Raw genomic sequence first — 12,019 nt, forward strand, 5'->3', positions numbered from 1 at the left:
CCTGTCTGAGTGTAGTGTGGTGTCAGACTCCAGTCCTGTCATGTCCCCCTGTCTGAGTGTAGTGTGGTGTCAGACTCCGGTCCTGGCATGTCCCCCTGTCTGAGTGTAGTGTGGTGTCAGACTCCGGTCCTGGCATGTCCCCCTGTCTGAGTGTAGTGTGGTGTCAGACTCCGGTCCTGTCATGTCCCCCTGTCTGAGTGTAGTGTGGTGTCAGACTCCAGTCCTGGCATGTCCCCCTGTCTGAGTGTAGTGTGGTGTCAGACTCCGGTCCTGGCATGTCCCCCTGTCTGAGTGTAGTGTGGTGTCAGACTCCGGTCCTGGCATGTCCCCCTGTCTGAGTGTAGTGTGGTGTCAGACTCCAGTCCTGGCATGTCCCCCTGTCTGAGTGTAGTGTGGTGTCAGACTCCGGTCCTGGCATGTCCCCCTGTCTGAGTGTAGTGTGGTGTCAGACTCCGGTCCTGGCATGTCCCCCTGTCTGAGTGTAGTGTGGTGTCAGACTCCGGTCCTGGCATGTCCCCCTGTCTGAGTGTAGTGTGGTGTCAGACTCCGGTCCTGGCATGTCCCCCTGTCTGAGTGTAGTGTGGTGTCAGACTCCGGTCCTGGCATGTCCCCCTGTCTGAGTGTAGTGTGGTGTCAGACTCCGGTCCTGGCATGTCCCCCTGTCTGAGTGTAGTGTGGTGTAAGACTCCGGTCCTGGCATGTCCCCCTGTCTGAGTGTAGTGTGGTGTCAGACTCCAGTCCTGGCATGTCCCCCTGTCTGAGTGTAGTGTGGTGTCAGACTCCGGTCCTGTCATGTCCCCCTGTCTGAGTGTAGTGTGGTGTCAGACTCCGGTCCTGGCATGTCCCCCTGTCTGAGTGTAGTGTGGTGTCAGACTCCGGTCCTGGCATGTCCCCCTGTCTGAGTGTAGTGTGGTGTCAGACTCCGGTCCTGTCATGTCCCCCTGTCTGAGTGTAGTGTGGTGTCAGACTCCGGTCCTGGCATGTCCCCCTGTCTGAGTGTAGTGTGGTGTCAGACTCCGGTCCTGTCATGTCCCCCTGTCTGAGTGTAGTGTGGTGTCAGACTCCAGTCCTGTCATGTCCCCCTGTCCTGAGTGTAGTGTGGTGTCAGACTCCAGTCCTGTCATGTCCCCCTGTCTGAGTGTAGTGTGGTGTCAGACTCCAGTCCTGTCATGTCCCCCTGTCTGAGTGTAGTGTGGTGTCAGACTCCAGTCCTGTCATGTCCCCCTGTCTGAGTGTAGTGTGGTGTCAGACTCCAGTCCTGTCATGTCCCCCTGTCTGAGTGTAGTGTGGTGTCAGACTCCGGTCATGGCATGTCCCCCTGTCTGAGTGTAGTGTGGTGTCAGACTCCGGTCCTGTCATGTCCCCATGTTGGTGGTCAGTCGTGACGTTGTCAGAGTATTCTAATAGCATGTTAAAACAACAGAGATGACCTCAGTGTGCCTCTGACATAAAGCATGTATAGTATGTTCCCCAGCTCACTACAAGCATCCTGCAAATGACTCCTCAGTCTGAACAAATGGCACCATATTTCATGTGGAGTGCACTTTTATTGACCAGAACCCTGATCAGAAGGAGTGCACTATGTAGAGGGAATAGGGTTCCATTTGGGACGCAGGATGAATAATGTGTGTGAGCCAAGCCAGTAAAAACAACTCTTATCTGTAGAAGTGAACTCACATGGTTTAACATGAGTGTCGGTGTCTTGACAAAGCTTGGCAGGAACAAATGTCAATTCTTATATGAAGATAAATCCAAAATGGGATTTTTATTTGACCGTTTATGTGGCGACTGATTGTTACCAATGATAAAAGTATCAAGTTCAAATCTGACCATTGTCATGTTAATAGCTATTTCCTGAAGAGACCTGAGCAAAGTCTGAGAATTTTGACGAAGAATGTTGACTTTACTCATTGTTAAAAGATATATAAATAATATCTGGCATGTACACTAGTCCTTATATTTAGAGGTTCAGTACAAGTAACTGCTAGTAGACTCTTGATTCATTACAGATGGTGTAGAATGTCAGACTTGAGGAGGACTCCAGTACCCAGCAGCCCTCACGAACAGGTTATTGATGGTGCCACATTTGATGAGGCGTTACCATAGAGATAGAGCGCTATAGATGGCTATAACCAATCACAGACGCCATAATGTAACGCAGATACAAAGATGAGTCCTCTATCTGTATGGGCATTACAGACACTTTCAATAGAGTGTTAGGGAGGGAGCACTATAACAATGTTAACAGGGGAGTTCCACAGAGGAGTTTTGGCCTACAAGGGTATTTCACACACACACTATACACATACACCCACACTATGCCAATCCTGTGGCATTTTCTCCTCTTACATTTTGTCTATTTCTTTGTTTGTATTCCGTTTAAATGCTGAGACTTGTTGGTTCTTCCTTAGTATTGACACAAACTTTGTCTTTAAGAAATAGTTTTCTTGTGTCTGTTTTTCTTGCCCTGACTTCTAATCAATGTTGTCATGTGAATAATGGTACTCTGCTTTTAGTACCTCAGCTTTTCTCCAACTGGCCTCCTTCCCTTTCTATAGCTTGGCCTCTGAGTGCTGCCACTCCATGCTAGCTTCCCAGCTAACGTTCTCTCTGTCCCTCTCCTCCCTTCCCCCCTCTCTCTCGCTTTCACCCTCTTTTCTGCGTGCTGCTGCCGCTCCTGCTGTTCCCTCTTCTCCTCCACTGCTCCATCCCTCATTCGCTCCTGCTCTTCGTCTGTGGATCTATCCATCCATTGGACTCCTCCTCCTCCTCTCCCTCCTTCCGTCCATCCGTCCGTTGATCTGTCCATCACCACCAGTATGTCCTCCTGCAGAGCCCGTTGATGTTCACGGAGCAGATGCAGCAGGATGTCATCATGGTGTTGAAGTTCCCCAGCAACTCTCCCGTGGCCCACGTGGCCGCCAACACCCAGCCGGGCCTCGCCACGCCCGCCATCATCACCGTCACCGCCAACCGCCTCTTCGCCGTCAACAAGTGGCACGGCCTGGCCGGTAAGAGGGGGATTGTAGGAAATGGAGTCTAAAGTAGGATTATCTTGTAGAGGTCAGAAGGATTTTTATTTTATTTAATCTTTATTTAACTAGGCAAGTCAGTTAAGAACAAATTCTTATTTTACAATGTCGGCCTACCCCGGCCAAACCCTCCCCTAACCCGGATGACGCTGGGCCAATTGTGCGCCGCTCTATGGCTTGAAATGTAAATTTAACCCATTCATTGAAATTCAACTCATATGTAGGATATGAGATATCAAGGATGTACTATTTTTGATCATAAGTCTGATTTCATGTAGCACGTCAAAGACCGGTACACAGAATAGAGAGTTTTGGAGGACACAGTTGAGGACTACACATTTATCAACACACAGTATCGTATCCAAAGACCTTCAGTCAGTATTTCTCTGTGTAGCTCAACGAGAGCAGCCAATAGTCTTGTCTCTCATCTTCCCAGGACAGGACGTTGATTTCTGAGACAGTTGAGCGGTCCTCCTAAAAGGCAGGATCAAATGTGACACGTGCACTCTGCCAGCGTTAGGTTTCACTTCCTCTTTGATGCATCAAGACCTCACTCCTCATGGTTTATTTATTAAACATCAACCCTGCTGTGGAATAACAGGGAAGGGGATATGGGATGAAGTCTGACGTTAGGAAACTCAAAGACAATGAAGATCTCATCGAATTTGGAGCATTTTGTTTTGATGAGTGGATTTCATGTGATATTGTTTGTGGTTAGATCTTGAATTATGATATTAGCGTTATTTTAACTTGTTTATGGTACAAATCTGTATTTTTAGGGTATGTTCAGATGTAAGGATTCACGATATTCTCTTATTAAGTTGTTTATGTATTACTATGTATTATCAGAATCCATTTGGAGCCACAGAGAACAGTTTTACAGCTAAATGTAACTCTTTGGTAGAGCGCTCTGGGGGACAATAGGCTTTGAGTGTGGCAAATTACATTTTAGCATCTCCCATATGGAACAGAAGCCCAAGTACTCCACAGGGCCTAATCACTGATATTAAACCCATCCTTCTTTCTGCATCCCACTCATTCCTTCCTCCCACACCTCTCTTTTCGTCTCTCTCTCTCTCTCTCTCTCGCAGGTCATCAAGGCTCCTCTGTGCAGGACCAGCAGTACCAACTGCCCGTGGAAATCGACCCTCTGATAGGTATGCCACTTGTGTGTGGTTTTTGTGCGCGCACTTGCGGGGGTCACTGCGTGTGTGTATATGCATTAAAGTGAGTGTGCGTGTGTATGTATCTCTGTGTGTCTATGCACACGTGTGTGTGTGTGTGTGTGTGTGTGTGTGTGTGTGTTTGTATGTTGGTGTGTGTGTGTGTGTGTGTGTGTGTGCATGTGTTTGTATGTTGGTGTGTGTGCTCAAACGTGTGTGTGTCTCTCTCTCTGTCTCTCTGTCTTTGTGTGTCTCTGGGATTCATTGTGATGGCCCAAGGCAGTGTCCCTGGCCTGTAGCTCGCTGTTGTTTCCCAGCCTCTGCCCACCAACAGCCCCCACCCCCGTCCTCTCATCCCCTGAAATAAATCCTCCACTCTGCTCTCTCCTCTGCTAAACCATTTGCATGTAAATTGGAATGCAATGAGCTGTGGCCTGGACTGGTATTACATCATCAAGCTCTCCCCCTCTCCTCTATCTCTCTCTCTCTCCATCTCTCTCTTTCTCTCTCTCACAGTTTTTCTTACTCTCTCTCTGGTTTAATTTGAGCGGGGGAAAGGATCTGTGTCAGTATAAATTAATATGAATGCAGTAATAATGTGTGATTGAGTGCGCGGCGGGCGGATGTCAGGACAATATGGGCGCCTCATCACTCACGACTTGTTGATGAGGAGGCGAGCAGAGCAGAGGAGCGTTAGTGATGTATAGGATCCACTGTCTGGGAGAGAGTGGTCAGAGACAGAGCTCTAGTGATGTATAGGATCCACTGTCTGGGAGAGAGTGGTCAGAGACAGAGCTCTAGTGATGTATAGGATCCACTGTCTGGGAGAGAGTGGTCAGAGACAGAGCTCTAGTGATGTATAGGATCCACTGTCTGGGAGAGAGTGGTCAGAGACAGAGCTCTAGTGATGTATAGGATCCACTGTCTGGGAGAGAGTGGTCAGAGACAGAGCTCTAGTGATGTATAGGATCCACTGTCTGGGAGAGAGTGGTCAGAGACAGAGCTCTAGTGATGTATAGGATCCACTGTCTGGGAGAGAGTGGTCAGAGACAGAGCTCTAGTGATGTATAGGATCCACTGTCTGGGAGAGAGTGGTCAGAGACAGAGCTCTAGTGATGTATAGGATCCACTGTCTGGGAGAGAGTGGTCAGAGACAGAGCTCTAGTGATGTATAGGATCCACTGTCTGGGAGAGAGTGGTCAGAGACAGAGCTCTAGTGATGTATAGGATCCACTGTCTGGGAGAGAGTGGTCAGAGACAGAGCTCTAGTGATGTATAGGATCCACTGTCTGGGAGAGAGTGGTCAGAGACAGAGCTCTAGTGATGTATAGGATCCACTGTCTGGGAGAGAGTGGTCAGAGACAGAGCTCTAGTGATGTATAGGATCCACTGTCTGGGAGAGAGTGGTCAGAGACAGAGCTCTAGTGATGTATAGGATCCACTGTCTGGGAGAGAGTGGTCAGAGACAGAGCTCTAGTGATGTGGTCAGAGGCAGAGCTCTCGCTCTCCTTTATTGTTCTCTCTCTCCTCTTGTTTTCTCTCATTCTTCCTCTTTCCGTTGCTCTCTAGTTGCTCTCTTGACCTCGCAAATGTTCTCTCTCCTTTTCTTCACTCTCTCTCGCTCTCATTCTCGATCTCGTCCAGCACACATACGTTTCCTCTAACGGTTGTCTAGTTAAAATGTCATTCCCACCAGCTCATCTCCATCCAGATCCATTTCTCCCCTTTTATGGCCCTCCTTTTTATATACTGTGTGTGTGTGTGTGTGTGTGTGTGTGTGTGTGTGTGTGTGTGTGTGTGTGTTTTCGTATCACATTTTATTTGTCACATATTTAGTAAACAACAGGTGTAGACTAACAGTGAAATGCTTACTTAAAGGCCCTTCCCAACAATGCAGAGAGAAATAAAATAGAGAAATAATAGAAAAGTAAAACACGTAATAATAAAAGTAATAATAGATACACAATGAGTAACAATATCTTGGCTATATACACAAGGTACCAGTACAGAGTCGATGTGCAGGGGTACGAGGTAAATGACGTAGATATGTTCATATAACTAGGAATAAAGTAACAGATAGTAAACAGTAGCAGCAGCGTATGTGATGAGACAAAAGAGTTGGTGCAAAAGGGTCAATGCAGATAGTCCAGTTAGGTATTGGGTTAACTATTTAACTAACTAGTTAGCAGTGTTATGGCTTGGGGGGGTAGAATCTGTTCAGGGTTCTGTTGGTTCCAGACTTGGTTCATCGGTACCACTTGCTGTGCGGTAGCAGAGAGAACAGTCAATGACTTGGGTGGTTGGAGACTTTGACAATTTTTAGGGCCTTCCTCTGACACCGCCTGGTATAGAGGTCCTGGATGGCAGGAAGCTTGGCCCCAGTGATGTACATGGCTGTGCGCACTACCCTCTGTAGAGCCTTGCAGCTAGATGCCAAGCAGTTGCCATACCAAGCGGTGATGCAGCCAGTCAAGATGCTCTCAATGGTGTAGCCGTAGAACTTTTTGAGGATCTGGGGACCCATGCCAAATCTTTTCAGGCTCCTGAGGGGGAAGAGGTGTTGTTGTGCCCCCACACGACTGTGTTGGTTTGTGTGGACCATGATAGATCTGTAGTGATGTGGACACAGAGGAACTTGACGCTCTCGAACCTGCTCCACTACAGCCCCGTCCATGTGAATGGGGGGCGTGCTCGTCCCTCCGTTTCCTGTAGTCCACGATCAGCTCCTTGGTCTTACTGGCGTTGAGGGAGAGGTTGTTGTTCTGGCACCACACTGCTAAGTCTCTGACCTCCTCCGTATAGGCTGTCTGATCGTAGTCTGTGATCAGGCCTACCAATGTTGTGTCGTTGGCAAACTCACCAACTGGGACGGCCCGTCAGGAAATCCAGGATCCAGTGTTCGGTTCCAGGGTCCTTAGCTTAGTGATGAGCTTGGAGGGCACTATTGTGTTGAACGCTGTGCTGTAGTCAATGAATAGCATTCTCACATAGGTGTTCCTTTTGTCCAGGTGGGAAAGGGCAGTGTGGAGTGCAATAGAGATTGTGTCATCTGTGGATCTGTTGGGGCGGTATGTGAATTGGAGTGGGTCCAGGGTGTCTGGGAGGATGGTGTTGATGTGAGCCATGACCAGCCTTTCAAAGCATTTCATTGCTACAGATGTGAGTCCTTTGGGGCGATAGTCTTTTATACAGGTTACTACGGTGATCTTAGGCACAGGGACTCTGGTGGTCTTCTTGAAACATGTAGGTGTTACAGACTGGGTCAGGGAGAGGTTGAAAATATCAGTGAAGACACTTGTCAGCTCTGAGTATGTGTTCTGGTAATCTGTCTGGCCCTGCGGCCTTGAGTGTTAATTAACCTGTTTAAGGTCTTACATCGGCTACAGCTCTCATGCATGGTTCAGTGTTGCTTGCCTCTGTACACTTATTACTGAAGCCAGTGACTGATGTGGTAAACTCCTACTGGAACATATTCCAGTCTGCGCTAGCGAAACAGGCCTGTAGCTTAGAATCCGCTTCATCTGGTACATCCTGTTTGAGTTTTTCCTTGTAAGCAAGAATCAGAAGGATAGAGTTATGGTCAGATTTGCCAAATGGAGGGCGAGGGAAAGCTTTGTATGCGTTTCTGTGTGTGGAGTGAAGGTGATGTAGGGTTTTTTCGCCTCTAGTTGCACACGTGAACATGGGCACTTTCATAGATGTTCATGCATATGTCTGAGGCCATTCTACCATTTTTGAATAATATAAAAAAGCCCCTCTTTTAAAAATGTTTTTCTTCACACTCGGAATGCACGACTGACTATCTCTGCAGCTCACTCAGCTCTGTTTTGTCATTTTTCAGCACCAGCCCACGTTCCACATCACATGTGTAATGCGTGTGGTGAGGTGCTATTTTCTTAACGTGTCATTTATGTATTTATACTTCTCACATTCCACAAGGAGCTTCAGTTTAAACACAGTAAATTGTATTTGACTGGCGGGGCGGCCGTGGCGGGGGGAAATGTTGATAATTGGTTGAAATATTCGTCAGACATGGCGTGCTGGTCTCTGTCAGGGATGCCTGGGCCGGACCAACACCTGTTCATCTTGAGTTAGAGCAGAAGAGAAAGAGAAGAGAGCCTGAGAGAAAGGGAGGATAAAGTTACAGAAGTCTAGGACCTAATGTGCCTGTTTGTTCCCTGGACACAGATTAAGTCTAGTCCTGGACTAAAAATGATTTTTTTATAGAGATTCTGATAATGATTTAGAATTAGACTTCATCTTTGTCCGGGAAACTGGCACAGCATATCTTAATATCTTACCGACTACAAAGCACTTTATGATAGATGGCTACGTCTGTAAGGCCAAGAAAATGCATGTCCAAAACAGACATGGCTCTGCCTTTGTTTTAGTCTGTTATCTCTGTCTTTTTTCTCTCTCTGTTTCTCTTTCTTGCTCTCTCACTCTCCCTCGCTCTCCCTCGCCCTCCCTCGCTCTCCCTCGCTCTCCCTCGCCCTCCCTCGCCCTCCCTCGCCCTCCCTCGCCCTCCCTCGCTCTCTGTCTGTCTCTGTCTGTCTCTGTCTGTCTCTGTCTGTCTCTGTCTGTCTCTGTCTGTCTCTGTCTGTCTGTCTCTGTCTGTCTCTGTCTGTCTGTCTCTGTCTGTCTCTGTCTGTCTGTCTGTCTGTCTCTGTCTGTCTGTCTCTGTCTGTCTGTCTGTCTGTCTCTGTCTGTCTGTCTGTCTCTGTCTGTCTGTCTGTCTCTGTCTGTCTCTGTCTGTCTCTGTCTGTCTCTGTCTGTCTGTCTGTCTCTGTCTGTCTCGTCTGTCTCTGTCTGTCTGTCTCTGTCTGTCTGTCTCTGTCTGTCTGTCTCTGTCTGTCTGTCTCTGTCTGTCTGTCTCTGTCTCTCTCTCTCTGTCTGTCTTCTCTGTCTGTCTGTCTCTGTCTCTCTCTCTCTCTCTCTTCTCTCTCTCTCTGTCTCTCTCTCTCTGTCTCTCTCTCTCTGTCTCTCTCTCTCTCTCTCTGTCTCTGTCTCTCTCTCTCCCTGTCTCTCTCTCTCCCTCTCCCCAACAAACCTCCAACTCAGCGATAAGTGGCCAAATTGGATTTAATTTATGTTGTCCTGACTATGCGTGACTCCTCTCCTCTTCTTAGCTAAAGGAAGTCTCTTCTCCTTCTGGGGAGAGAGAGAGAATATGCACGCTCATCGTTACTCAAACTCTTAGGCCCAGTGGAAAATGTGAAACCCTTGTAAACGCCACGTCCTAGATGTTTTATGTATTCCCTCACAAATCAAAATGGTGCTGCTGCCGTGGCGACGAACGTGCGTAATCGCCATGCGTGACAAATGTCGTAGTTGGTAGCTCCAGTAATGGTCTGATGTCTTTGTGAAAACGATTAACGCAGCGATATCGTAAAAGAAAACAATCAGATTTTATGCAATACGTTTTTCCTCAGACATACATGCTTTACTTAATGAATTACTGTGCAACATCTCAGTATGTATTTCTCTCCCTCTTCCTCACCTCCCCCTGTCCCCTCCTCCCTACCCCGCTCTCCCTCCCCATCTCCCTCCTCTCTCTCTCCCTCCCCACCCCGCTCTCCCTCCCCATCTCCCTCCTCTCTCTCTCCCTCCCCATCTCCCCCCCATCTCCCTCCCCATCTCCCTCCCCATCTCTCCCTCCCCATCTCCCTCCCCATCTCCCTCCCCATCTCCCTCCCCATCTCCCTCCCCTCTCTCTCCCCATCTCCCTCCCCATCCCCTCCCCCTCCCTCCCTCCCTCCCCTCCCTCCCTCCTTCTCCTCCCTCCTTCTCCTCCCCCCTCATCCTTCCACCTCCCTCCTCCTCTCCATCCCCTCTCCAGCCAGTAACGTGGGGACCCACCGTCGTCAGATCACAGACCTGTTGGACCAGAGCATTCACATCCACTCTCAGTGTTTCATCATCACCGCAGACAACCGCTTCATCCTGCTCTGTGGCTTCTGGGACAAGAGCTTCCGCGTCTATTCCACTGACTCAGGTACAGCCTTTACAAATTTGGTCTACCGAGTTCTATATAGGCAACTGACCCAGGTACAACCTTTATTGTAAAGTGACTTTAGAGTCCTATTCACTACACTGACTCCGGTACTGCCCTTATGCATCTGTTCATTAAGACTTCGATATAGTAATCTGACCCAGGTATATTCTTTATACTTATTGCCCCTACAGATTCTTATTATCTTCTCTGACTCATGTACAGCCTTTACAACATAGATCCATATGAGTACTGTACATATCACTGACTCAGAATCAGTACTTATTCTAGAATCTAGAGCAACTTCAGAGTCTCATTATTCACTCCCCTTCACCCCATCAGAGCCTTGTGTTCTCAGCTGATTCAGCCTTTACTACACAGCTCCATCAGAGCCCCGTGTGCTTCACTGATTCAGGAACAGCCTTTTTGTATTTTGCTCTACCACAAATCAAATGTATTTATAAAGGACTTTTTACATCAGCTGATATCTCAAAGTGCTGTACAGATACCCAGTCTAGAACTCCAAACAGCAAGCAATGCACCCCTTCTGAGTTCTCTGTAGTCAACTGACCCAGGTACAGCCTTTCAAATATAGTTCCATCAGAGGCCTGTATACTCCCCTGACCCGATTACAGCCCTTATTCTAGAGCGTCATTCAGTGTCCTATTAACTTCACCGTTCATTTCACAGCCCCTAATCATCGGCCCTTCCACAAGACACCTAATCCATCAGGTACAGCCTTTATAGTAGGTGTAGGTATAGCCCCATTAGAGCCCTGTTTACTGTACTGACCCAGGTACAGCCTTTATAGTAGGTGTAGATATAGCCCCATTAGAGACCTGTTTACTGTACTGACCCAGGTACAGCCTTTATAGTAGGTGTAGGTATAGCCCCATTAGAGCCCTGTTTACTGTACTGACCCAGGTACAGCCTTTATAGTAGGTGTAGGTATAGCCCCATTAGAGCCCTGTTTACTGTACTGACCCAGGTACAGCCTTTATAGTAGGTGTAGGTATAGCCCCATTAGAGCCCTGTTTACTGTACTGACCCAGGTACAGCCTTTATAGTAGGTGTAGGTATAGCCCCATTAGAGCCCTGTTTACTGTACTGACCCAGGTACAGCCTTTATAGTAGGTGTAGGTATAGCCCCATTAGAGCCCTGTTTACTCTACTGACCCAGGTACAGCCTTTATAATAAGCATAAGTATATAAGCATAGTTATAGCCTCTATCCTCCAGCTCCATACGTCCCCAGCTACGTCTCTGTCTCCCAGCTACGTCTCTGTCTCCCGGCTACTTCTCTGTCTCCCGGCTACGTCTCTGTCTCCCGGCTACTTCTCTGTCTCCCGGCTACGTCTCTGTCTCCCGGCTACGTCTCTGTCTCCCGGCTACGTCTCTGTCTCCCGGCTACGTCTCTGTGGATCCCGGCTCCGTCTCTGTGGATCCCGGCTCCGTCTCTGTGGATCCCGGCATCTGTCTCTATCCCCCAGCTCTCATCTCCAACCCCATTCAGAACCACTCTGGAGATCTACAAAAGGCCTGTGATTCAATTTTGAAAGGCAGAAGCTCTCTATCTCTCCATCTCCTGTAAAGGGGGAAGAGAGGGAGGGAAAGAGGGGCGGGGAAGAGGGAGACCATTGTGTGTCTGTCTCAGGGGTGTGCGACCGGAACACGAACACGGTTTAATCTTACACGCGTTCAACAGCTGCTGTCCCGCTCCCCGTAGCCCCCCCGTAGCTCCCCAGGTTAAAGAATAGGACTGATTTGATCAATTTACAACACTTGATTTGGAAACAGCGACACTCTCGTCCCTCTCCACCTTGCTCATAGTGC

General features: G+C 48.3%; 1 protein-coding gene across 6 annotated transcripts in view; it reads left to right on the forward strand.

Annotated features, from left to right (window-relative positions):
• The window catches only part of LOC106610178 (lipopolysaccharide-responsive and beige-like anchor protein), a 308,280-nt gene that overhangs the window by 279,790 nt on the left and 16,471 nt on the right, over positions 1 to 12,019 (forward strand). For 4 of the 6 annotated variants that reach the window (XM_045722739.1, XM_045722742.1, XM_045722740.1 and 1 more), the window contains 3 exons: positions 2,819 to 3,011; positions 4,124 to 4,189; positions 10,035 to 10,190. In XM_045722739.1, coding sequence (XP_045578695.1) covers positions 2,819 to 3,011; positions 4,124 to 4,189; positions 10,035 to 10,190 — 415 coding nt within the window. The remainder of the gene's footprint in view (positions 1 to 2,818; positions 3,012 to 4,123; positions 4,190 to 10,034; positions 10,191 to 12,019) is intronic. The other 2 variants (XM_045722741.1, XM_045722744.1) reach the window with 1 other exon arrangement.

This window comes from Salmo salar, chromosome ssa08 (genome assembly GCF_905237065.1).
Source record: "Salmo salar chromosome ssa08, Ssal_v3.1, whole genome shotgun sequence".
Lineage (NCBI taxonomy): Eukaryota > Metazoa > Chordata > Actinopteri > Salmoniformes > Salmonidae > Salmo > Salmo salar.